Source organism: Narcine bancroftii, chromosome 11 (assembly GCF_036971445.1).
Source record: "Narcine bancroftii isolate sNarBan1 chromosome 11, sNarBan1.hap1, whole genome shotgun sequence".
Taxonomy (NCBI): domain Eukaryota; kingdom Metazoa; phylum Chordata; class Chondrichthyes; order Torpediniformes; family Narcinidae; genus Narcine; species Narcine bancroftii.
The window spans coordinates 101,261,772-101,289,151 of NC_091479.1; the positions used below are offsets into that span (position 1 = coordinate 101,261,772).

The 27,380-nt window shown below is 44.0% G+C and overlaps 1 protein-coding gene and 1 long non-coding RNA gene across 3 annotated transcripts in view; one reads left to right on the top strand and one right to left on the bottom strand.

Annotated features, from left to right (window-relative positions):
• dcn (decorin) overlaps nt 1-25,828 on the bottom strand; it is a 53,499-nt gene extending 27,671 nt beyond the window's left edge. The window contains exons 1-2 of one of the 2 annotated variants that reach the window (XM_069904293.1): nt 25,484-25,828; nt 11,414-11,627 (exon numbers count right to left, since the gene is read on the bottom strand). In XM_069904293.1, the coding sequence (XP_069760394.1) occupies nt 11,414-11,597 (184 nt within the window). In that variant the 5' untranslated portion in view covers nt 11,598-11,627; nt 25,484-25,828. Of the gene's footprint in view, nt 1-11,413; nt 11,628-25,128; nt 25,358-25,483 lie in introns of those variants that run through there. The other variant, XM_069904294.1, reaches the window with a different exon arrangement.
• Nucleotides 1-27,380, top strand: part of LOC138746232 (uncharacterized) — a 189,344-nt gene that overhangs the window by 40,596 nt on the left and 121,368 nt on the right. The window contains exon 3 of the long non-coding RNA XR_011346812.1: nt 19,080-19,201. This is a non-coding gene — a long non-coding RNA (uncharacterized lncRNA). The remainder of the gene's footprint in view (nt 1-19,079; nt 19,202-27,380) is intronic.

The window sequence follows — 27,380 nt, forward strand, 5'->3', positions numbered from 1 at the left end:
TCACCATAACATTTTCCTATCATGTGTACTGGTTTTTAGATCAATCTATTTTTGTGATTTCCTGTCATATTTTAAGTCTACTAGAATATTGCTCACAAACCAAGCTGCTTTGGTCAGTCCAAGCATTCCTGGGCATGTCATCAGAACAGGTTCGAGGCAGAGAAAATAGGAAGGCATTCAAAGATGTTGTGAATTTTCTTGGCAACTGCAGAGCACATAAACTACATCCAGCTGATTGACAAGATGCTTTAAGTATAAACATGTAACACATATGAATTCATTTTCTGCATTCACACTTGGACTTCTTCCCTACCGATCATGGTTCAGTCAGTGACAAACACGGTGAAAGGTTTCACCAGGATATTACGACCATGAAAAAGCGGTATCAGAGCAACTGGAATCCATCAATGTTGGCCAACTATTGTTGGACACTGACACGAGAGGCATCAGATGCTGAGTACAAATGAAAATCAGTGGAAAAACATTTTTCGGTCATTTGAACTAATGCAATCTGTCAGCATCATTATGCGTCAATAAAAAGTTAATTTAATGTTTGACAACTCCCTACGTGATACAGCAAATCTGGAATGATCTTCGTGTTCATTTTGACATTGTCTATCATAATCCCCAATTTGTTTTTAGGAAGCAAACCTTTTGAAAAAATTTGTTATCCTGTGTAACAAGTGAAACTCTGTCCCATGTCTCAATGCGCAGATTAGGCAAATAGTGGGGGAAAACAGTCTTTCTCCTGCTGGTGAAAGGACTTTGAGCTTTACGAGGCTCGGGTGACTAACAGGGCATGGTTTAAGGTGAGAGGTTGAATGTTTAGAGGGGATTTGAAGGGAATTCCTCCTCCCCCACCCCACAGAACATGGAATGCACTGCTCAAGGAGTAGAGACCGAAAGTCATTATACTGAAGAAACGTGGACAAGCCAAGGCATGATACAGACAAAGGAGGCTAAATGCGATGGCTGCAATGCTGCTAAACACATTCATTTGGTTCTTTGACACCCTGATTTCAATCAATCATCCCAAATCTGTTTTTAATTTGCTCCTATATGAATCTGAGTCAGAAGTAAATTTCAGAACCAGAATCGGGTTTGTTGACATGAACGTGTATCATGAATTTTTTGTTGTTGTTTGCGACAGCAGTACAGTGCAGAACAAGGTGCAAAATTACTAGAAATTACAATTCCGTAAATACAAAATTTTTAAAAATTAGCGCAAAAAAAAAGTTAAAATGAGGTAGTGTCCATAGGTTCATTATCTGTTCAGAAATCTGATGGTGGAGGGGTAGAAGCTGTTTTTGTAATGTTAAGTGTGTGCCTTCAGGCTCCTGTACCTCCTTCCTGATGGTAGCAGTGAGATGAGGACATGGCCTGGTGGTGAGGGTCCATGAGGATAGAGGCTGCTCTCTTAAGGCACTGTCTCTTAAAGATATCATTAATGGAGGAATGATTAGACAGAGTTTACTACCCTCTATAACCTGCTCCTGTCCTGGGCATTGGCACCTTCATTCGAGTCAGTGATGCACGGTACACCTGTAGAAATTTGCAAGGGTCTTTGGTGACGTACTGAATCTCCTCATCAAATACAGGCAATGGAGATCCTTCTTCATGATTGCATCGACATGATGGCCCCAGTTTAACTAGGAATACCTTATACCCCAGTCATCTGTTTGGCAGGGAACGCTTTGAAAAATTAAATCACATAAAAAACCGTAGATGCCAGAAATTTGAAATAAAACAGTGGAGAGGAGAACAATTAACCTTTCAGCTTCAGGGCTGTTCAATTGACTTTGGAAGGACAGTTTTCAGTAGCAGAAGGCAAGGGATGGGCAAGATCACAAGGGCCAGTTTAAGCTTATTTATGTAAAATATTCCTTTCAGTCCAGCGGTCTGCACCCATGCTCTTTACAAGCCCAATGTTTTCACTGGGTAATTAGAATGAGAAACGTTTATTCTCACTCTGTTGAGCTGAAGAAAATATAAAATCTTGGAAAGAAATTACGTTGTAAAAGGAAGGAATGGCTGGTCCAAGTGTTCTGATGGAAACATTCACAGTTAGAGTGATGTGCCAAGGGAACACCAAAGAGCAATGAAATCAGAGCTTCGAGCAAAACAATTCCCTGCACATCTGAAATTTTAGCTGAAATGAAGTCATGGAACTGAAGCAGCAAGGACTTGTTGGAATTAATTATTCAACTATTTGTGAATTTGATTGCTGCCACAAGTTAGCGTTCTCTAACGTTTCAAAGCTGCTTCAGGCTCCTCCAGTTTTCATGTCATCAGTTCTTTACGAGGATGTTGCCAGGACTTGGAGAGAGGTTGAGCAGGCTGGGGCCTTACTCGTTAGAGCACCAGAGGATGAGGAGTGATCTCATAGAGGTGTACAGATAGATGGAGTAAACGTCCAGAGTCTTTTGCCTAGAGGAGGGGAATCGGTAGCCAGAGGACATGTGTTTACGGTGAAGAGGGGGGAGAGATTTTATAGAAATCTTTTTGACATAGAGAGTGGAACGGACTGCCGGAGCAGGTGGTTGAGGGAGGTATTGTTGCAACGATTAAGAGAAAAATTGGATAGATACGTGGATAGGATAGGTTTAGCGGGATATAGGCCCAATGCAGGGTTAGGTGTGGGTGGGACAGTTTGGTCAGTGTGGGCAAGTTAGGCTGAAGGCTCTGTGGTCTATGTGGTATGACTCTGCTCCCCCACGGTTCGGTGAGGGAACTCAATACTCCTGTGCTGATGACTAGGGGTACAGTTCTTCTAAACCAAATACAGTAGGTACTTATCCCTGCATTCCATTTACACGGCTGGTCACTGCCCTGAATTCTTCCCACTGACTGAAGCTGGAGCAACACAGCAGGTCAGGCTGCATCCGTGGAGGGAGATGGTCAGTCAACATTTGGGTCGGAACTCTTCATTCAGACCATAGTGTGAAGGAGAGGTCGCAAGCATATGAAATTGGGTGGATAGGAAGGGGATAGGAGGTTAGAGGATACTGGAGGTGGGAGTGACAGGTAGGGGAGGAAAACACTGGGCGTTAGAAGAAGGAAGATTCAAGAGAAAAGTGAGAAAAGAGAGATGGAAACAATGGAATAGGATGGGGGTTACCCAGGTTTTACCTGTTGATACTTGGGAAAAGCTGGGAAAAGGCTTCTCCTGCTGGTGGTGAAACTATTGAACAACCCTAGAAATCTGTATATACACACATGTATTTTATATATTTTTTTTATATTTTGGATCACTAGGGGTGTGTGTGTGTGTGTGTGTGCAATCATATGACAATAAACTTGAACAGAACTTAAACTTCCCTCACACGTCACCATTTCTTCCATCTGTGGGTCATCCAACACTTTCAGATCACTCAACACTTCGACATTCCACCATGTTTCCTGTTGATTGGATTCCACTAATAATCTGATCTTTGATGTGATCTGTTAAGAAAGTATCAAAGTATTCTCTCTATTTCTGTGTGTGTTTTTTCTTAATTTGTTCATATTAAAGGTTATTGTCCATCCCCTGTTGCCCTTGAGAAGGGGATAGTGAACTCCATGTTGCAGGTGATGTTAGTTCAAGTTCATCATCTAATGAAACCGCGTTCTCTGGTCCTCGGTGGAAAATATGCAAACACACATCTAGATGAAACATACATCCAGACAAGTGATACATATATAAAAATAAATAATATTGTTTAATAAATAGAGGAGAGTCGGAGGGTTAGTGCGAGCAGTTATTCAGCGATCTTATAGGCAGGGATTTCCAGGATTTACACACAGCGATGAAGGCCAGGCCATAAATTTCCATCAGGATGATGTGCAAGTGGGACGGGGGGTGGAGTTCCCTCACCCCTGAGGCACAACACTGTTCCCTTCCCATCGACTTGTGTCCCATCACTAACACTACCCAATGACCTCTGCACTCTCCCCTCTGCCCACCACAGCTTTTCCATTACCTCCACTCTCTCCCCTCTCACCCTCTCCCTCCTCCCACCTCTCAGTTGTAAAGTGCAACCCCTGCATCAGATTAGACTCATTGCAGAGCGTGAGACAAAGCCACAGCTGATTTCGTTATTGCCAGGTGCAAGATCAGAATCAGAATTTATTGTCATGAACAAGTCATGAAATTCGGTGTTTCGCAGCAGCGTCATCGAGCAAACGTTCATATTTCTTATTCCGATAAGAAGAATGGTTAAATATCTACATTACAGTATTGTTAATGGTGAAATTTAGAAACATAGCAATACTGCACTCTCTTCCCCATTCCAGCCAATTCCATTCTCTGCACCCCATTTTATCCACTCACTCGTCCATCACTGTTGTGGCAAGATAATGCATCGCTAACTTGGAACTTGTAAAGTTTACATTAGGTCCTTCAGATTCGCCTGGCACATCAGCCTGTTCAATAATCAGGCCCAGTGTTGCCCAAATTTAACCCTACACTCGTGTCATACAGGGATGGGAGCGGCAACCTCTGGTTCATCCCTAGCACCTGATGGGCTGAGTAGCATCTCTGATTCAACATTCAAGGTTCTCTTTATTCTCATGTAATAGTACAGAACATGTAATAATACATGAAATTGCTTTCTGCCTGCCATAAGGCAGACAAAGTGTCACTAGTAGTTTTGTCCAGTGTGCCTTATAGTAAGAGAGAAAGAGAAGCAAACGGGGGTCCTTTCAGAGTCACCGGATGTCCGTGGATTCATCTCCGCACTCCCGCAGTCCCTGCAGCTGCACAGATTCCCATTCAATACATCAGCAACCTGAGCTCCAGATCCAAGCTTTCAGTGCCAAAGGATCTTCGGGAGCCCTCCTTGCTCTAAACAGCCTCTCACCTCCAGGTTCCTATACCAAGTTCCCAAGAGCCAGTCTCCAGCAGCCCACAGTCTTTGTGGATCCTTCAGCCACTGAGCCTCTCGCTGGTCCACTGCCATGGTCACCTCCCCTGTATGGCCGTCTCCTCTGCTTCTCCTTCTCAATGGAGACTGTCCTCCCTGTTTCTGGAGCTCTGCACCGGTCCGCTTCTCCCTCGAAGTCTGCAACCCTTCAAGGCCACTGCCAAGCCCAGACATTGGTGGTACTTGCTGGCTCTTTTATCAGGCCATTTAATGTCTGTACGGAGCCTTCAGCATTTGAACTGTTCAGAACAGTGCTGGGTCTCCTCTCTCCTGGGTCTGCACCAGCAGCAACAGTACCTTTCCAGCAGCTCCAGCAGGGTGACCATGGTCCTACAAACCTATTCCCTGCCTTCTCCATAAGTGTCTTATTGGCTGGGAAACATTTTGGAATGCCCCAGTCCATGATAGCAATGAAATTCATGTTTAATCTGGAGAAATCCACATCTGTTTTACTAACAAACCATGGCTCACTTTCACTGTGGATGGATAGTTGGGGTTGGGGGGAGGGTTGTGCAAGTAGCGGTGGTGGAGGGGGGGTGGAGAGCAGGGTAAAGGGAGAGGCTTCTAAAAAGCCCTGCAAGCTGGCCCACCAAAATAAAGCAGCGTTGTGTTTCCACTCTTGCATATTCCCACCACACACATAAATATCGGGAAGTGAAATGAAACCAGGCCCCAAATCCCTTGTAATCCACATGGTAAACGCTTTCACCAAATGTTTGTGCATTTTCTTGGAATGTGCTCACTTCTGGCCAGGTCCACTGGTGCTGCCAAGTAGAAGTTATGCCTGCAGTTAATTGGTTTAAACAGGCCACTTGGCTTGCCACAAGGATGCAGCACAGAGAGAGGCCAACGCTGCTGTGTTGGCGATCAGATATTCTCCCCTCGTTCATGGCACGTGGGTGTCAGTGGCAAGGTCAACATTTATGCCCTAGCAGTAATTGCCCGGAAATTGGCTCACCAAACCATCAAGAATGGACCACCCCATAGATAGTGAGAGAGACCGAGCTAGAGGTACAAAGATGGGGTGGGTGGGTGGGGTTTAACAGAAACTGGATAAGTTGATGTTAATGCCATCTGGTTGGAGGGTGCCCAGACGGAAGGTGAGGTGCTGTTCCTCCAATTTGTGAGTGGTCTCAGTCTGGTAGTGCATGAACAGACATGTTAGCAAAGGAATGGGACAGGGAATTGAAATAGGTGACCACTGGGAGATCCATGCTATTGCGGCGGACAGAGCCGAGGTGCTCAACGAAGAAGAGTATTTCTATTGAAGGAGTATAGTAGGGGGCATAGTCTCCATTCTGGATCACCCATTTAAGATAAATGAGGAGGATTTTTTTCTGAGTTGTGAATTGAGAAATGAAGAGGCCAAGTACATTTGTCACATATTGCATTCTGTTCATTATTAACCAACTAGAGATTTGTTTTGTATTAAATATCAACCTCAAATTGTTCCAATCACTATTAATGATTTATTTAATCAAGTTAAAATGCTAATTAATCTAATTCTTCTTCTACCCACTGCTTCTGCTCTCCAGTCTCGAAAACTGCCTCAGAATCTAGTTTCCTTCCAATCACCATTTTATTCTTCTAAACCATAGAGAGAACAAAATAATATTCAGATTTAGGCAAGTTCCTCTTGCCCCTCCCCCTCCATTCTCCTTTTCTGTTCTCCCCCTTCCATTAATCCAGCCGTCCCTCCTCCCCCTGCTTGCTGCTGTCCCCTCCCTCCCTTCTCCATCTATCACCTCCTGCCTTTGCGACCATGCCTCCCACCTCCTACTCTTTTGTTTGGATGCCTACTGACATTTTTCATACGTTGATGAAGGGCTCAGGCCTGAAACGCCAGTTTTACTTTTGCTATATAAGGGACACTGCTTGACCTGCTGGGTTCTCCAGCTTTGTGCTTTTGATTCAAATTTAGTTTCAGAATCATCACCATCTTGCCTGATATCAATCCATCAAATCTTCCCACCAAGGCAATTATATATCCTTTCGTGTGAATAGCACTCTAAGATTACAGCAAGGAATTGTTTAGTTTCACTTCCGTTCTTCTCCAGTGGTAGTTTCTCTTCAGGTATATTGATCACTCTCAATGTGTGACCCAGAAACCATCAACCTCTTACACCCTATTTTCCGGTTCCTTTCTTCATGAATTTAAGTAGCTTCCAGTTAATAGCATTTCTTTGGTGTTTGGAATTCTAAGTGGCTAAGGCAAGTTCAGGGATGCAGGTGGGGGTCGTCCGATGGAGGGAGAGCATTAATACTGGCAAGGCCAGCAGTGTAAAACAACCCATGTGTGTTCTGAGTGAAATACACAAACACACTGGAGAAACTCAGCAGGTCACTATCCATCGTAAAGGGCAAGCAATGTTTCAGGCTTGGGTGTTTGTAAAAATGATCAGCTATTTCAGTGCATTCAAGACTTGATAAACAGGACAGAGTAAACAGCTGTAAAATTAACTCACAGGACTGAGCAAAGACCTTATGAATAGGATTATCCAACAGAATAAACAGCACTAAAATTAATTCATGACTGAGGAAAATAGGGCTTGATTCAGAGTTGTATTTATGAGGCAGAAATAGCCTCAAATTGTCATCCTTTAAATGTTCACCTTGAAGATAAGTATCCTATATTAAGTCGAGTTTTCTTTTTAAATGGCCAGGGGCTGTTCACGTCAAGTTGAGGTTAACTCCTCGGAGAAAATGCTGCCTGCTGGTAAGTGTTCCTAAATTCTTAGGAAGCTTAAACTCCACAAGGAAAATCAGGGAATCTCAGTACTTTTTCCCTCTTTATCCATCCATTGTGGAGTTTCACTAATTGCTTTACAGGCTGCAAAACAGATTAAATGCGGGAAGCATAAGTGTGTAAAATGGACCAGACTCAAAGACCGCATTGCCCAGAATCCACAGATGAATTAATACAGTGCACAACTCTAATATGTCCCCTAAAGCAGCCAGGTTGACTCAAAGCTATTGGTTTTATTTTAGAGAAGCACAAAGCCCTGAAGAATAATTGGAATGCATTCAGTCGGGGGTGGTAGATATTACTTATTGTCTATTCCAAATTACCCCCTTCACCAGAATGACCTCCTGGGTGATTTTAGAGGCATTTAAGGGTCTGTGGGTCAGAAATCTCAAGTTTACCAAACCAGGCAAAGTCATCAAATTATATTCTCCAGACAAGTGTTTCCAACGATTATTGATCATGAGTTCATAAAGTGTTTTTTTAAAGGATAGAAGCAATTAGAGCAATAAAGCAGCTTTGATATCACATCTGTCTGGTAAATAACGTATCCAAGGCATAGAAGCCAAATCAAGTGCAAGTAAACGAAGGACCACAATAGATTTAAAACAGAAGCAAGTGATGGTAGGCAAAGATAGAGAAGGTCCTCCTCAGGCCTCTTGGCCCTCTTCAGGCCTCTTGGCCCTCTTCAGGCCTCTTGGCCCTCCACACAGGCCTCCTGGCCCTCCACACAGGCCTCCTGGCCCTCCACACAGGCCTCCTGGCCCTCCACACAGGCCTCATAATCATTAAGCATCTCATGTCTTCTACATACATGCACACAATTTGATTTGTTAAAGGAGTCCTCCCCAAAGAGGTCAAATTGAAATGCCTTCACTGGCAGACTTCCTGAAGATAAATCCCAGATGCACCATGACATTTGGGAGTTTTCTCCATTCTGTTACAGTGCAAAAGGAGCCCTTTCTCCATTGTTCCCTGGTCAGTCCTTGCAATTAATCTCTCACACTAGGATATTACCATAAACCTGATATTTTTTTCTCTCTTCAATGATTTATCCATTTCCCCGTTAAAAAGTACAATTGGATGTCACAATGCATTCAAGGACATTATTCACGATGTAAAAGTATAATGGATTCTGGCATCGTTCCAGTGGACTGGAGGATCGCGAATGTCACTCCGCTGTTTAAGAAGAAAGCGAGGCAGCAGAAAGGAAATTATAGTCCTTTTAGCCTGACATCAGTGGTTAGGAAGCTGTTGGAGACGATTGTCAAGGATAAGATTATGGAATACCTAGAGATGCATGAAAAGATAGCCCAAAGTCAGCATGGTTTCCTTAAAGGAAAATCATGCCTGACAAATCTATTGCAATGTTTTGAAGAGATCACTAATAGGATGGACAGGGGAGATGCAGTGGATGTTGTGTATCTGGATTTTCAAAAGGCCATCAACAAGGTGCCAACAGGTAATGCTGCTAAATAAGATGAAATCCCATGGAATTACAGGAAGGATACTAGCATGGCTAGAGCATTAGCTAGTTGGCAGGAATCAGAGAGGAGGAATGCGATGGCATGGTTAGTGTAGCAGTTAGCAAACACTGATATTGCACCAGTGACCGGAACCTGGGTTCAAATCCCATGCTCTCTTTAAGGCATTTGCACGTTAATGTATCAGGGGTGTACGTCAATTGAGTGTAAATTGGGTGGCACAGGCTTGTGGACCGAAATGGCCTGTCACCGGGCTGTATGTCTAATATATAAAATTTAAAAATTTTAATTAAAAAATCTAAATAAAGGAATCCTATTCTGTTTGGCTACCGATTACCAGGGGTCAGTGTTGGGTCTGCGTCTTTTTACATTATATATAAATGATTTGGATTATGGAACAGATCTCTTTGTGTCAAAATTTACATATTATACCAAAATAGGTGCTGGGGGATGTAGAGTTGCAGATACCGAAAGGCCTCAGGGAGAACGGGCAAAGAGGTGGCAGATGAAATCCAATGTTGGAAAGTGTATGGTCATGCACTTTGGTAGAAGAAATAGATGGGCAGACTATTATTTGGATGGAGAAAAAAGCAAAGGGACTTGGGAGTCCTCATACAGGATACCCTAAAGGTTGACCTTCAGGTTGAGTCAGTGGTGAGGAAGGCAAAGAAGGGATAGTGTACACGAACAGGCATGTAATGCTGAGACTCTATAAAGGACTGGTGAGACCTCACTTGGAGCACTGTGTACAGGTTTGGGTGTTGTATTTGAGAAAAGACATGCCAGCATTGGAGAGGGTTCAGAGAAGATTTACTAGATGATGCCAGGAATGAAAGGGTTAGTATATGAGGGATGATGCCAGCTCTTGGATTGCACTCGGAGTGCAGAAGGATGAGGGGACCCTCATAGGGGTATTTTAAATGCTGAAAGGCATGGACAAAGTAGATGTGGCAAAGATTTCCTATGGTAGGGGAATCTAGGGCAAGAGGGCATCATTTCAGGATGAAAGGGTGTCAATTTAAAATCAGAGATGCAGAAAAAAAATTTAATCCGAGGATGATTAATCTGTGAAAGCATGGCTGTTGCGTGTACAAGGCAGAGATAAACAGGTATTTGATTAGTCAGGTCATCAAGGGTTATGGGGAGAAAGCTGGGGAGTGGGGCTGAGTCCATGATTAGATTGGCAGGGCGGACTTGATGGGCTGATGGGCCTCCTTCTGCTCCTATATTTTGTGATCAGAGATTCAGAGATTTCAGATTTATTGTCAGAGTACATATATGACATCACATCTTGTGATTTCCCCTCCTCACTCATATCAACACCAATTACCTTAAATCTGTGTTCTCTGATCACTGAACCATCTCTCAAACAACTTCCTTCAGGTAACTTTACATCAGAATGCATTTTGGATAACTCTTATTTGTAAATGATACAAAAACATAGATTTCCTGCAAAGGTTTATTTGAAAAAATTTAACCCTGTGCTACTTAAACAGATAAATAGATCGATGACCAAGTGCTAAACAAGTAGATTTCACTTGTTATCTCAACGGAGGAGAAGCAAAGAGATTTACAGAAATTCCAGAGCTGAAGACCTTGGCAGACGGAGGCCAAGAGTTCTACAGCACAATACATGCCATTTATCCCAACTTAACCATGTTTGTACTCCAAGCTAGTACAATTTGCCTACATTTCCTCCACATCCTTCTAAACCCTTGTGATTACAGTAAAACCCCCGTTATCTGGAATTCAAACAATCAGCATATTCAAGCAACCGGCAACAAAATCGCAGAAAATAAATACAGAAGTTTAAAATTGGCACCTTTAGTTCAGCAATCCACACAGCACAATCTCAAACAACTGGAAAATTCACGTATCTGGCATATACCAATCCCTATAGGTGCCAGATATCAGGGGTATATATCTGTCCACACAGCTTTTGAGCATCGTAATTATGCCGCTTCTACAGTTTCCTCTGCCATCTAGTTCCAGATATGGACCACCCTTCAAGTGAAAGGTGCCCCATAGGTCCCTCTCCCCCTCTCACTGGGTCCTCTAGTTTTGAGATTGTGTCCCCAGGAAAAAGATGGTGAGCAAGCCACTTCATCCATGGCCGCAACTGCCTATAGTGGAACAATTAAAATCAATCGCATGGTGCTACTGTGTTACCGAGACAAGGGAGATGGAAAGGAAGAAGGATGAGCTTAGTATATATTTATTCAAAGCAAAGAGAAAATACATTTCAATGGAATAGGTGTTTCCATGCTTGAGATAACATCGCTTACCCAGGTCCGAGCACTGCACCACTCGCAGATGACACTGACAGCCAAACGGACACATGGGCATATCATCTTCGGGGATGAAAGCCGATCCTTCATCCTCCATCATGAAGTTAAGGAAATCCGACTGTTGAAATGGCCTGGCCCAGCAGGCAGACAAGAGGAATGCCAAGGATACGATCACACGCATGGTTGATCCCAATTAGGGCAGCAGCTGAATCTATAGAGAGAAAGGAGTACAGGGCGTGAGAGGGCAGCACAGTTGACATAGTGGTTAGCGCAATGCCTTTACAGCGCCAGCAATCGGGACTGAACCAGGGTTCAAGTCCTGCACTCTGTAAAGAGTTTGTACATTCTCCCCGTGTCCACATGAGTTTTCTCTGGGGGCACCAGTTTCCTTCCACCGTTCAAATAGTACTGGGGGTGCAGGTAAATTGGGCGGTATGGACTCGTGGACCAAAATGGCCTGTTACCCTGCTGTGACCCTCATTTATTAGATTCTCCCTGTATGCAGTTAGGTTTTACCATCATCGCCATGTAGACGGTTTGCTCAGATACTCAATCATTTACAAAATTAAAGAAAGACTCGGGCCCACACAGACACGCTTTTCATCCAAATGACACGGTTAATGAGCTGCAGTGCAACAGCTCATCAACTTTATTGCCACCTGCAACCCTACAACCCGGTAGGACAAGGTCAGCAGAAAGCACCAGTACCTGGGAACCTCCGTTCCAAGTCACCAAATCCAGGGCAAAACTTATCTCACAGCACGGTGGCCATACCTTCTTTAGTCAGAGGGTCGTGAGTCTGTGGAACTTGTTGCCACGGGTGGCTGTGGAAGTGAGGTCATTGCAGAGATTGACAGACATTTGATTCGTCAAGGCATCAAAGGTTACAAGGAGAAGGCCGGTGAGTGGGGCTGAGTGGGATGATGGATTATCTCATGAGAGAATGGCAGAGCAGACTTGATGGACTGATTGGCCTACTTCTGCTCCTATATCTTGTGATCGTCACCCTACAGGACCAAATTATCATCACTAGGAATGGTCATTAAAATTCTCCAACCTTGGGCTTCAGTGTCAATGCAATCATGAAGAAGGCTCACCAGTGGCTATACTTTGGGAGGAGTTAGGAGAGATTGGGTACGTCACCAAAGACTCTTGCAAATTTCTACAGGTGTAGCGTGGAGAGCATTCTGACTGGTTGGATCACTGTCTTGTGTGGAGGTGCCAAAGCACAGGACAGGAAAAGGCTTCAGAGATTTGTGAACTCAGCCAGCACCATTACAGACACCAGTCTTCACTCCATTAGGAACACCTCAAAGAGGGGGTGATTTAAGAAAGCAGCCTCTATCCTCAAGGACCCTCACTACTCAGGCCATGCCCTCTTCACACTGCTACAATCAGGAAGGAGGTCCAGGAGCCAAAAGATGAACACCCAATGGTACAAAAAACAGCTCTTACCCTCGGTCATCAGATTTCAGAATGGATAAAGACCCACTGACACTTTTCTTTTGCACTAATTTTTGGATGTAATTTATTGCAATTTTGCACCACTGATTACTGCTGCAAAACATCAAATTTCATGACAGGTTCATGACAAGAAATTCTGATGCTGACAAAATGTAGATCGTCCACTTAAAGCGACAGTGATGGAAATTAGTCACGAGGTGTTCCACATGAGGTTTGCTGCCTGCAATAACATAATCTGTCCAGAAATTTCCACCATCCTGCTTTCAGACAGAAATATTTTCCTTTAATGGAAATAACAATGACTCCAAGTACAATAATGGGAACAATATCCAGTTACTGTCTCGAATGAATTGGCTGCAGAGAGAAATGATATTTTGAAGATTTTTGGAGAATGGGTTGTATTAATTGGAGACGAGCTTCCCCGTGAAAACCTCGCTGGCTTATGGAGCTTCCATCTCAACCCCTTTTGTGAAACCTCCTCATCGTAATGACGAGTCTCCACATAGTTGTTAGTCTGGAATATTCTAAAGATGGAGCAAGTCTGGGTTCCACCCTGCTAACAACCAAGTGTCCCTTGCATTTGAGTGAATGTTAGTTTTGAAATGGAAGAGTTTATTTACACCCACGTTCAGCTCAGGGTCAATGACTGGCCATGTCCTTGGTAACTCTCATATTAAAACAAGGCTGTGGACACCAATCTGCTGCCTATTTTAAGATGTGGCAGCAGGGGAAAGTGAGCAGGAGATTCCCCCAACCAACTGGAAGAGAAATTTCACAATTGGGCTTACGCACAAGTTTAAATCAGGAATCAGAGTCATGTCACTTGGAAACAGACCCTTTGGCCCATCAAGTCCAAACCAACCATCAAACAGTGCATTGCACTGATCTTAATTTATCCTCCATAATTTCCATAGAAGCAAAGAACATTAGAGTGCAGAAACAGGCCCTTCCAGTCTGTGCTAAACTATTTTTCTATCTAGTCCCACTGATCTGCACCCAGTCCATATCCCTCCATGTACCTTTCCAAATTGTTCCTAAATGTGAAAATTGAGCCCACATTCACCACTTCAACTGGCAGCTCGTTCCACACTCCCACCACTCTGAGTGAAAATGTTCCCCTCTCATGTTCCCCCTAAGCTTTCCCCCTTTCGCCCTTAACCCATGTCCTCTGGTTTGTATCTCACCTATCTTCAGTGGAAAAAGCCTACCTACATTTACTCTTTCTAGACCCCTCATAATTGTAAATACTTCTATCAAATCTCCCCTCATTCTTCTATGCACCAGGAAAAAAACTCCTAAACTGTTTAGTCTTTCCCTGTAACTCAGTTTCTGAAGTCCAGGCAACATCCTAATAAATCTTCTCTGCACTCTTTCAATCTGATTGCTATCTTTCCTGTAGTTAGGTGACCAAAACTGCACACAATTTTAGCCTCACCAATGTCTTATACAACTTTACCATAACATCCTAACTCCTCTACTCAATGCCTTGATTTATGAAGGCCAATATGCCAAAACCTCTTTACAACCCTTTATACACACACCATCAATAACTTCAAAGACGAGAAACTGTAGAGAAACTGATAGGCTTTTATTAACTACAGAATGGATGTCCATCCACGATGGTCAACTGCCCTGAACTGAGGAGGGCAGTTGCCTTTATTCAGGGGTCAGTGGGAGGACCCTCAGGCACAGTCAACAGGGGGCGTATCCTAGTACATCCAAACAACCACAACCCTATCTCCATGTGATGTCACTTTCAGGGAACTATGCATCTGTATTCCCAGATCCCTCTGTTCTACTGCACACCTCAGTGCCTTATCATTTACTATGTATGTCCTTTCTTGGTTTGTCCTTTCAAAATATATCAGCTCATACTTATCTGTATTAAATTCCATCTGCCATTTTTCAGCCCATTTTTCCAGCTTGCTCAGATCCCCCTGAAGCTTTGAAAATCTTCCTCGCTGTCCACAACGCCTCTAATCTTTGTGTCCTTTCCAAAATTCTGCAACTATTTGGGGGGAATTTACAGTGGCCAATTAACCTAACAGCCTGCCCTTCTATGTGATGTGGATGGAAACCGAAACACTGAGAAAACCCCTTGGTCTCAGGAAGCGTGTGTAAGCTCTATGCAGTCAGCCACGGAGCACATCGATTGATTGTCCCCTCACACTGCTGTTCTACCAACTACAGCACTGTACCATCCAAACAGCTAAATATAGTAAAAACACCACGCTGGAAAAACTCAGCAGGTCAAACAATGTCCTTTATGTAGCAAAGATAAAGATACAGAACTACCATTTCAAACTTAAGCCCTTCATCAAGGTATGGACAAAATGTGGACAGGCGCCCGTACAAAATGGTGAGAGGAGGGGCAGGGGGAGGAGCACAGGCAGACAGGAAGGAGGTAATAGATGGATAAGAGAGTGAGGGCACAAGAGAAAAAAGGGGGGAGGGAAGAAATGGCTCTGAATAGAGAGGGAAGGAGTGGAGAGCTGGAGGAAAGAAGACAAAGAAATGGGGAAGAGAGGGAGAATTGTGAGTAGTCTAGCAGAAACCGGAGAAGTCGATGTTAATGCCATCTACTTGGAGAGTACCCAGAGAGAAAATTAGATGCTGCTCCTCCAATTTATAGGTGGTCTGGTATGACAGTACATGAGGCCATGGACAGATTTGTCACCACGGGAGTGGGTCACAGAGTTGAAATGTTGGCCTCCAGAAGATCCCTGTTACTGATGCGGACCGAGCAAAGGTGCTCAGTGAAATGGTCTCCAACTCTGCATCCAGTCTCTTCAATGTAGAGAAGGCCACAACAGGAGCACCAAAAGCAGTAAATGACTCCCACAGATACACAAGTGAAATGTTGCTTCACTTGGAAGGACTGTTTGGGGCTCCGAATAGTGGTGAGGGAGGCCTGTGGCCACAGGGAAAGGTGCCAAGGGGATAATTAATGGGAAGGGATGAGTGAACAAGGAAGTCATAGAGGAAGTGGTCCCTACAAAAGGCTGAGAGGGGAGGGGAAGGGATATGTCTGATGGTGGTCTCTGCAGTTAAACATAGTTTCATTTGTTCCAAAACCTCCCACATTTCCACCATAAATAATTTTTATCAATTATTTGATCAAAAATGAACATTTCCACCCAAGTTTAGTTTTTATTTATACCGCGATTCAAAACATTTTACAGGTAATTATGTTCTTTAAGGTTGAAAATGTGCCAAGTGAACACTGCCTTAAACTGATTCTTCCTGTCCCAACGTGATTCTTAGCAAACAAGATGTGACATTGAGACATTTATTTATCTACATCTTGGTGTCCCATGGCTTGCTCAGTACATTAGCTTCAGGGAGCATTTTAAAGAAGGAACCAAGGAGTGAGTGGTCAGCCTAACCACAACCAGGTTCTCCGTTCCTGGGGCTACCTGGAATGTATTGCTGCAATTGAGAGGGTTTGGAGACTGGTACAATAGGGACATTTAAAAGACTCTTAGACAGGCACGTGGTTGCAAGAAAAATAGAGGGTTATGGTTGTGAGATAGGGAACTTTTAGTTTGTTGAGTAGATTTCTATAGGTCAGCACAATATCCTGAGCTGAGGGTCTATACTGTGCTATAATGTTCCACATTTTATGCTATGTTCTAACACCCTTCACCAATGATACCTCTCAGCAGTTATGGCTGATATCAAAACTGTGATGAATTTCTGAATACTGTATATAGAACCCAAAACATACTGGAATCTTTGAACGGGAGTCCACTGCTGAATAGAAAAATGAAGAAATGCAGATAGAAGTGAAATGTTGAATTGTGTGGATTGAGCTGACATTTTTTTCTTTCTGCAATATCCATGAATTTTTTAGGTTGAATTTAAGATGTTTTTTTAAAAAAAAACAAGAACGTTCTAAAATTTCCAGGAGATGTGGTAAATTCATCACAATTTCAATGTATTAAGTAGTAACTGGAGAAGTATTCTCACATGGGAAGCATTTGATTTTGGCTGGTTTGGTCTCTTTTAGCCTATAAAAATAAAGCTGAAGAAAATACTAAAGCAAAAAGTCTGTGTTTTTTGCTGAATTTGTTATGAAATATAACAATTTCCAAAGTTGGAATGCATTGTTCATTTTTAAATTTTGAACAGACTTTCTTAAACTCGAATCATGCAGTTTAAAACGGGGCCGCCGTTCCACCTCATCCACCCTGACCAAGGTGGCATTCTGGGCTAGTCCTATTTTTCCAAATAAGGCAAGGGTTCAAAGTTCATTTTATTGTCATTGAAAAACACAAAATGTCTAATATATACATGATATACCAGTCCTTCAGCTTTGCCTGCCATAAAGGCAAATGGAGACTTGCCATGAGCATTGCCCTGTGCCCCCAATAAGAAGAGAAACAGAAGCCTCTTCAGAAACACTGAATGTCTGTGGATTAGCCTCCAGTACTCCTGCAGCTTCAGCTGTCTCACAGACAACTATTCAATCCATTGGCAACCCAAGCCTCAGATCCAAAACCTCTTTCTAAATCCTTCCTATCTGTACGAATGTTTTTTGAACATTAAAATTGTACCTTCTTTAAAGCTTGCTCTGAAAATTTGTTTCAGGTATAGACCACAATCTGAATTTAAAAAGTTGCCCCTCTTAGTCGCTCTTGAATCTCTTTGAAGTTTACAATCCAGCCTATTGGAGGAGCACGGAACAGAATAGCAAGTGAAGGGGCATGTCCTGCCACACCTGACTACGAGAGTCTCATTTTATGATGATCATCCATTAATCTGGAGTTCTTTCACTGGAGAAAAGAGGTTTCCAACTATTCACCATATCGTACTCTCTGAATCATCTTTCAAAGGAAAATGAAGCAAGAAATATCATTCGATTTCTTTGATATTCAAAGGAAAATGAACATCAAGTTTGCAAGCTATAATCAGACCCACCATGATCTCAATAAAAGGTAGAACAGGCTCCTAGTGGCTTCCTCCTTCTCAATCTTGCAACCCAGCTGTTATCAACACAAGCTGGAGATGGTGTAGAAAAGATTCATGGGGATGTCCAGGACTCAAATTAGAAGGAAAACTCCTTAGAACATAGGAGGCTGAGGTAAAATCTTAGAGCCATTTATAAATTCATGAGAGGCGTGGATAAAGTGCATGTCAGTATTTACTCCAGAGAAGAGTCTAAAACCAGAGGCCACAGTGGGGAAGACTTAAAACAACCAGGTAAGAATGAGGTCATTCTGCAAGAAGCAACTGCTCTTTCACAGAGGTGTGTATTCAGTGGAGATTTTTCTGCAGTTCTTGTTCAGTTGGCTGCTTCACCTGTTTGTGGAGCAGGTTGTAAGGGAAGCACAGGTACGGTTACAAACAGGTACATGGTTCTCTGAAAGCAGCATCTCGAATTGACCAGGTGGTGAAGACCCGCTCACCTTCATTGGGGCAGGGTGCCAAGGACCTTTATGATTCAGCTGCACAAGGTGGTGCTGAGGCCATACTTGGAGCAGTGTGTGGTCATCCAGCAATAGGAAGGATATCAATAATTTGGAAGAGGTAGAGGAGAGTCATCAGGATGTTGCTGGGACTGGAAGGCTTGAGTTGTAGGCTGGGTTTTCATTTCTTAGAGCATATGAGGCTGAGGGGCGATCTTTTAGAGGATTTTTTAACTCATAAGTTAGCACAGTTGGCGTAGCGGTTCGCACAACACCATTGCAGCACCAGTGATTGGGACTGGGGTTCGATTCTAGCGCTGTCTAGAAGGAGCTTGTATGCTTTCCCCGTGTCTGCGTGGGTTTTCCCCAGGAGCTCTGCTTTCCTTCCACCATTCGAAATGTACCGGGGGTGTAGGTTAATTGGGTGTAAATTGGATGGCATGGACTCGTGGGCTGAAATGGCCTGTTACCGAGCTGTATGTCTAATTTTTTTTTAAATGAGGGGCATGGATAAAGTGAATGCTTTTGACTTCAATAATTCTAGAATGTGAAATCACAGAGAGGGGAGATTTCAAAGTTGGTGTGTCTTACATACCTGTGTGGTTGCAGCAAGCAACAATTTTGGTGGATCTGCACACTGTACTCTATACATGACAATAAACTCACATTGAAACTGTCAATTTCTCCATGATCTCCAGGAATTAAGCTTTCATTTCCAGATCACCTGCACAAGTGGTCGAGGGAGAAAAATCCAACAGGCATTAAAGACTCTGCGCACTTCCTTTTTCTAGTTACAAGAAGATCGGAGAGTGCTGGGGAAGCTACCATGTTGACTGGATATGCCCAACTACCAACCAGGCTTCCAATAGGCAGATGGGAGACAGTTTGTCACAACGTGCAAGCAACCGCATGGGTAAGTTGGCTCATCTTCCTATATAATTACCTTCAATTACCTTGCTCATTATTAATCATTTAAGAGGATGTGAAAAATGTATTATTGCCAGTGAATGTCCATTTGTTGAGGTCGACCCATTAAAGCAACAAAAGGCTTCAGGGCAAACATGCCCAAGTAACAGTTTCTCTTCCCATCATCCTCTCGGTGAAATGAAACTGACAACAAGGATTTTAGAAAACTGAAGTCAACCACTCCCACCATGAATTCATGAGGATATAACACACATATCTCCTGCCAAGTTAGTGAGGCCACAGAATGAGACCCACATCTAATGCTTGACAGAGCATCATTATTGGTCACATTGCAAGGCCAAATGGAAAATGTTGTCTGAATGCAATGGAAACATCTGGAACAATGAAGAGAGATTAATTTCTCTCCTAGATATGAAATAAAAGAACCAATTGAAACACAAATACTTATTCAGATTGCCGGCACTTTGTGGGCAATGGGGGAGAATGGTCTTCCTTGGATATTGGCTCCTTTTATTGGCACGCTTCATCGCTAGTTTTGGATGAAATGGGTATTTCCAGGTCAATGAGCATCAATACAGATGATGAAGACTGATTAGATCAAAAGAAATAGGAGTAAGGGTCGTCCCTCTGGCCTGTCGAGTCTTCTCCGCCGTTTAAGGAGATTTTGGCAGATCTGTCTGTGGATTCAGCTCCACTATTTCCTATAGCCCTTAATTCCCCTATTAATTAAAAAAAGAACTGGCCATCCATGTATTAAATACATTCTGTGAAGTAGGCCTCAACTGCTTCCATGGGCAGAAAATTCCACAGATCCACTAATCTCTGGGAGAAGTGGATCCTCCTCAAAGGTTCCTTTGACTTTCACAAAAAATTGTATATTAAAATATTATATTGTATATTAATCATCAAAATTAAAATGAAATATGCATGATATACTTTAACTTTTGTCTGCTGTAAGAGTCCAGACTTGAGGATTGTAGTCCAGGAGCAGGGCCACTTGCACTACAGGATGGCACATGACGCAGATCTGCTGCATCACAATTCCAGAGGCCCGAGCTCAACCCTGCCCTCCGGTGCTGTCTGTGTGGAGTTTGGATGTACTCTCAGTTGTTTCCATGTGCTCTGGTTTTCTCCCACATGGGACAAACTGAAGCACAGTCTTGTAGAGCAGAGATTCAAGGATGATTTGAAAGATGTTCAACATCAAGAGTTTTGATAATCAATAAGGAAACAGTGGTTTCCATTGTGAGGGCAGCAGATAAGAGAGGTAAAAACCAAAATTCTGGAGGAACTCAGCAGGTCTTGTGTAACGATACACAACCAACATTTCGGGCCTGAGCCCTTCTTCAAGGCATGAGTAAAAAGCAGGCAGGGACCAGAATAAAAAGGCTGGGGAGGAGTGAGGAAAGAGCAGGTGAGGAGCACAGATCAACAGACAAAGGCCATAATGAGGAAAGGTGAGAAATGATCAGGAAAGGGGGTGGTTTTGTGAATGCAGAGCTGGAGGAGAGGGAAAAGGAAAGGGAGAGACAGCTAGAGGGAAGGGAGAAATGGAGATGGGGAGGGGGGCTAACAGAAAGCAGAGAAGTCAATGTTAATGCCATCCGGTTGGAGTGTGATTTTGTATTAGAGTTTCGAGTTTCACAGCAAATGAGAGGACACAGATTTAGCAACTGGCAAAAGAACAAGAGCCAGCATGGGAATAAAGATTTTACGCCGTAACTTGCTATAATTATGAGTGACTGGTGGAAAAAGGTTCAACAGGATTTTGATTCAGGTTTCAAAATAGTGTTGAATCATTCCCTAAAAGGGTATTAATATGCAAGATAATGGAAAAAATGGGATCTAATGATTGCCCTTTGAGGGAGCTGGCAGAGATATATAGGCCAAATGGCCTCCTCGATTGTAATTCTAAGCTGAGACATTGCCAATACCTCTCCCGATCTCCTTCAAAATATTTTATACTGGCCAAAATTGGCAGAAATTAAGTGCTACTACAAAAAAAATCTCCAGCAATACTCCCCTTGTGGGTAGTGGGTAGTGGGTAGTGGGTAGTGGGTAGAGGGTAGTGGGTAGAGGGTAGAGGGTAGTGGGTAGTGGGTAATGTACTGAAACCATGCCATCATCCATCAATGTTAAAGCACCAGGACAAATCGGTGAACCACAAGTAGCCATGGCAACTGATCAATCAATGAACTGAAGCTACACAAAGGCCATTCAGCCCATCAGTCCTGGGTTGCCTCTGCCAGCTCCATTCATTCAGTCCCCTGGCTTAACACTCCCTGCCCACTCTGACCCCATGATTATCCTTCCCATCCACCCGCTAATGGCTAAGCGGCTCCTGGAAAGGCAGGCGGCGCCATGAATTTGATGTGCCCATTAATCTGAAATGCTGGAAATCCAGTTTGACCAGTCTCATGACTAATCTGGTGATTTTGTTTTTACCATGTGATTTTCTGCAATTCTGTTGAAATCCAAAATGCTATCAGGGAATGGCCTGGATAGTATACAAAACAAAGATTCTTCACTGCCGATAAGACCTATGAGTGGAATTAGGCCATTCAACCCATCAAGTTTGCTCCGCCATTCATATACTTTTTCCTTTTAACCCAGTTCTCCTGACACGGTTGGCTTAGTGGTTAATCCAAAACCCTTACATCGCCAGCGATTGGGACCGGGGTTCAAATCGCATGCTATCTGTAAGGAGTTTGTACGTTCTCCTCATGTTTGCATGGGTTTTCTCCAGGGGCTTCAGTTTCTTCCCAACATTCAAAACATACTGGGGCTGTAGGTTAATTGGGTGGCATGGACTCATGAGCCGAAATGGCCCGTTACCATGCTGTATATCTAAAAAATCCTTTGACTCCCTTACTAATTAAGAACCTATCAATCTCTACTTTAAATCTACCAAGACGTGGCCTCCACAGCCATCTGTAGCAATGAATTGCACAGATTTCACCACCCACGAGTTGAAGAAATTTCTCCTCTATTCTAAAGGGTTGACTGAGGCTGTGCCCTCCGGTCCTGGATACTCCCAGTACTGAAAACATCTTCTCCATGTCCAGTCTATCCAGCCCTTTCAATATTTGGAATGTTTTGCGGAGATTCCTTCTAAACTTTAGTAATTACAGATCCAGAGCCATCAAATGTTCACCCTCTCATCCCTGAGACCACATCTGGACCCTCTCCAGTGCCAGCACATCCTTCCTATCTACAGGATGAGGACCAAAACTGCTCACAATAGTCTAAACGTGGTCTGTCCATTGCCATGTAAATCCTCATTATAGTCCTCAAAATGCTAACATTGCATTTGCCTTCCTTACTACTGACTCAACCAGCAATTTAACCTTTAGGGAATTCTCCACTAGGGTTCCCAAGTCCCTTTGAACCACCACTTTCTAAATTCTCTACCCATTTAGAAAATTGTCCAGTTCTTTATTCCTTCTACCAAAGAGCATGACCATTCACTTCCCCATACAGTATTTCATCTGCCATTTTGCCCATTGTCCCAATCTGTCCAAGCCCCTCTGATGACTCCCTACTTCCTCAACACTTCCGCCCTCTCCACCTTCCTTCATATCAAACTCGGCCATAAAACCATTAACTCTGAGATCCAGCATGAAAAGTAGCGTCCCCAACACTGACCCCTGTGGAACACCCCTGGTCACCGGCAGCCAGCCAGTAAAGGCCCCCTCTAATGCCCCTCTTTACCTTCTGCCAGACAGTCAATCTTCTCTGCACGCCAGTACCTTTCCTGCATTGGGGTCCTATCTTGAGCAGCCTCTTGTGTGTTTCACCTGGTCAAAGGACTTCTGAAAATCCATGTAAACAGGATCCACTGACTCTCCTTTGCCCATCCTCCTCATTACTTCCTCAAAGAAGTAACGTTAGGCAAGAGGTCCCTGAAGGAGAACATGCTGACCAGCCTATTTTATCTTGTGCTTTCAAGTGCTCCGAAATGTCATCCTTAATAAAGGATCTAATTTAGCCAACCACTGAAATCAGACTAACCAGCCTCTAACTTCCTGACTCTTGTCTCGCTCTCTTCTTAAAGAGTGGAGTGACATTTGCAATTTTCCAGTCCACTGGAACCATTCCTGACTCTAGTTTCCTGAAAGATCACCACTAATGTATTTACAATCTCTTCAGCTTTCTCTGTCGGAAGCCTGAGATGTAGTCCATCTTGTCCAGCTGATGTATCCACCTTCAAGTTCCCAAACACCTTCTCTTCAGTAATAACAACTCTGACCCTGGCTCTCTCGAATGTCTGGCACAGTGAAGACTGATGCAAAATACCTACTCAGTTCATCCACCATTTCTTCATACCCCATTTCCACTTCTCCAACATCATTTTCTAACAATCTAATGTCTACTCTTTTATGTAAAAAAAAACCTTTTTGGTGTACACTTTTATGTTATTGGCTATCTTACTTTCGTATTTCAACTTTTCTCACCCTAGAGCTTTTTTAGTTGACTTCCATTGGGTATTAAAAGTCACTCAATCCTCTGGTTTCTCCCTAACTTTTACAATGCCACATGCGCTCTCTTTTGCTTTCATACTGTCTGACTTCCCTTGTCAGCCACCGGTGCATCACCTTCCCTTCAGAACGTTTCTCCTTCTTTGGGATGAAATGAGTTTCGAATTACTCCCAGAAACTCCTGCCATTGCTGCTCCACTGTCTTCCAGACCGAGGTCCCAATCACCTTTGGCCAACTCCTCTCTCATGCTTCCCCCATGGCCTTTACTCCACTATCACACAAACACATCTGATATTAGCTTCTCCCTCTCAAACTGCAGGGTGAATTCTATTACCTGCCTCCAAATGTTTCTTTCACCCTAATCAAATCAGGTTCATCACACAGCTCCAAATCCAGAATTGCTTGTTCCCTGGTGGGCTCGACCAGAAGATGCTCTAAAACCTTTCTTGCAAGCATTCCACAAATTCCTTCTCTTGGGATCCAACACCAACATGATTTTCCAAGTTTACCTGCATCATCCCCAAGGCCACTGTAAGATGGCCTTTTTTTACAAGCCCTCTCTAACTCCTGTTGTACTTTTCACTCTGCATCTATATAGAGAACAAACTTCTCACTCTTCCCACTCCACCGAAGCCCACCTACAACGCTGGACCTGCATTATTATCCAGACATCTTAAGTGATGGCCAGACTGATATCTGGACATCAGAGGAAGAAATTAATACACCTGCAACAAGAGTGGCACAGCTAGTGGAGGCATTGCCTCACAATATCAGAGACCCAGGTTTGACCCTGACCTTCGATGCTGCCTGTGTGGAGATTGCACTTATCCCCTGTAATTCCCTACCCCCCCCACCCCCAGGCTTCTCCTGGGTGCTCTGATTTCCAAAGGCTGGGAAGGGGGGTGGGTCAGTAAGTTACCTGTTTGCTGTAAACTGGCCCCAATAGGTAGGTCGAATGGTAGAATCTGGGGGTGTGGGGACACTAAAACGTGCAACTGGATGGGGGGTCAATTGGTGCAAACTAATTGGCCTGTTTCCTTATTGCTTCTCCCTGGGACTCTAAACGTTTCCCCCATTCACAAACGGATCACCAATTTTCCTTGCAGGAGGAAACTTTGTTCGCATTCAACTCTCGCCCTGTTGCACAGAACCCCACGGACCCCTTGGATAGCGAGTGGAAACCCAATGCCAGCGCGACCTCACCAGACACTCTCTGGGCTGCCACGTTCTGGCTTTTTGTCTTGACTTACTGACTGGAATGCAACTCCATTTACATTTTAATCGTCATCTCCTCCCCAGCCCCATCCCCAGTCCATTGCAGGAGATTTCACAAATAGCAGACAAAACTCAAGAAAGAGAAGGGAGTGGGGGGGGTTCAGAAAATCAATCATTTCTCCCACGTGTTTGTTCCCAGTCACTGAGCCCCGTTCTGACCAGGCTGGACAGTCTCCTCCGGGGCTGTCGGAGCAGAGTCTCGGTCCACGACCCGTTCACGTTGGAACCTTTTCTTCGCTGAAACGATTTGTCCAGGACCCGAAGGGAAAGCCTTGCACCTCCCGGACACCCGCTCGTCCCGCACCCACTGGACAACGCGCTGGAGAAGCGAACCGCTTCAATTCGCCACTTTCTTTGGAATCCACCCCGCGGTCGCTTTTCTTCTTCACCGAGATTTAGTTGCCGGAGTCTAAAGGGTCCCAACAAATCACTCAAAATCAAAGACAACATCCCCCACCCCCAGAGAGAGAGAGAGAATCAGAATGAAGCTTTGAATTGATCAGCCCATCCATACCTTGCAGCTCCCAAACTCGTCTCAGGTGTTCTCGCAGTCTGGGGCAAGCGCTCAGGTGTGCAGGAGGTGGGTGGAGGAGGGGGGTGGGGGGGGGGGATGTGGGGAGGAGTTCGCCGGACCGCTTTGGGATGAGGGAAGAGGGTCGGCCGCTCCTGCGCTTCACCAAATCTTTCAGCCTAGGTCCATGAAATGAAGCGAACTTCAGCTGACACACACACACACCGGCAACTCTTCATCATATGGTAATCATATACTTCTTGTAATGGAGCCAAGAACACTTGATCAGCCTTTGTTCGTCACCTCCCTCTGTTGCCTGGTGTTCCCGGGTTAGTGGAGGATACACATGGCATGTCCAACATCATCCCCGAACCTGTAACTTATCAAAAAAGAGATTTGAGAAAATAACCCCCCCCCCCCCCATGATTATGTAAGAACAACAGGGTTCGATTGTTTAAGAGAAGAGTTGGAAGATTAGAAATAATTTGGAGGATTATTGCTATGAATGTGACCCAGGAATTGAAAGGTTGCCCGACAGAATCTCTCCATAAGATGTGAATTCTTTATAAGAAGAAATCCCTTCGGGAAACCTGCCATGAAGTTGGCACAAAGAGCCCAGCCATTTTTAGAAGTTATAATGAACCAGCTCAGACTGGAATTCAAAGGACTTACTTCACCAAAATAAGGGTTTGTATTGTTGGCGACGCTGAATGGAGAGAGCCTGACTTTCCCCATGAAATTAAATAAATAGCAGCTCATTATGTTCCTTTGTAACAGCCCCCCTAGAGTGATGTTGCAATTAATATGCAAGTTTGACTGAAGGATTGATCACTGCTGGGATCTTGTTGAAAAATGCTCCCATAAATTTTGGAGTGGGATATCTCGTTGTTAAGTGTTGTAGATTGGATTAATTTTACAGCTCCCTTGAGTAATAGCACTTTTGTTAGAAAATCCTGGAAGTGTATGTTAATAATAGGGCCTTCTAAAAGTTCATCTGGTAAATCAATAATATTTCAAATGCTGGTTAGGAGAATAACAGGTAGGATAAGTGGAATATTAAACTTAGATTGGGGACAGAAAGAGAAACATTGCGAGAGAAAGTTGGACTGGAAGTGATAGGGGATGAACGTTGGGGAGGTAGTGATAGGGGATGAACGTTGGGGAGGTAGTGATAGGGGATGAAGGTTGGGGAGGTAGTGATAGGGGATGAACGTTGGGGAGGTAGTGATAGGGGATGAATGTTGGGGAGGTAGTGATAGGGGATGAACGTTGGGGAGGTAGTGATAGGGGATGAAGGTTGGGGAGGTAGTGATAGGGGATGAACGTTGGGGAGGTAATGATAGGGGATGAACATTGGGGAGGTAGTGATAGGGGATGAACGTTGGGGAGGTAATGATAGGGGATGAACATTGGGGAGGTAGTGATAGGGGATGAACGTTGGGGAGGTAGTGATAGGGGATGAACGTTGGGGCGGTAGTGATAGGCGATGAAAGTTGAGGCGGTGGTGATAGGTTTTCAGACAGGTATTTCTGTGGCTGTGAGACTTCATGGGGAATTCTCTCCCTGCTCCCAGGGTTAGGGATGTCTCTGAGTGGACACAGGATGTTTGGAAAGGGAAGAGTGAGCAACCAAGGATCATGGTCACATGGGTACCAATGACACATGCATTGCAATTCTCACTCCTGATTCCAGGCTCCTCAATGCTCTCACCCCTCCCTATCTCTGTGTGATAGCAGCAATCATCAAGGATCCACACACCACCCAGCACAGGCTCTGTTGTCGCTGCTGCCATCATGGAATGGGTATCGGTTCTGCAAGACTCACACCACCAGGTTAAGGACCAGCTGCTACCCCTCCACCATTAGACTCTTCAATGACAAACTCAATCAGGGACACATTT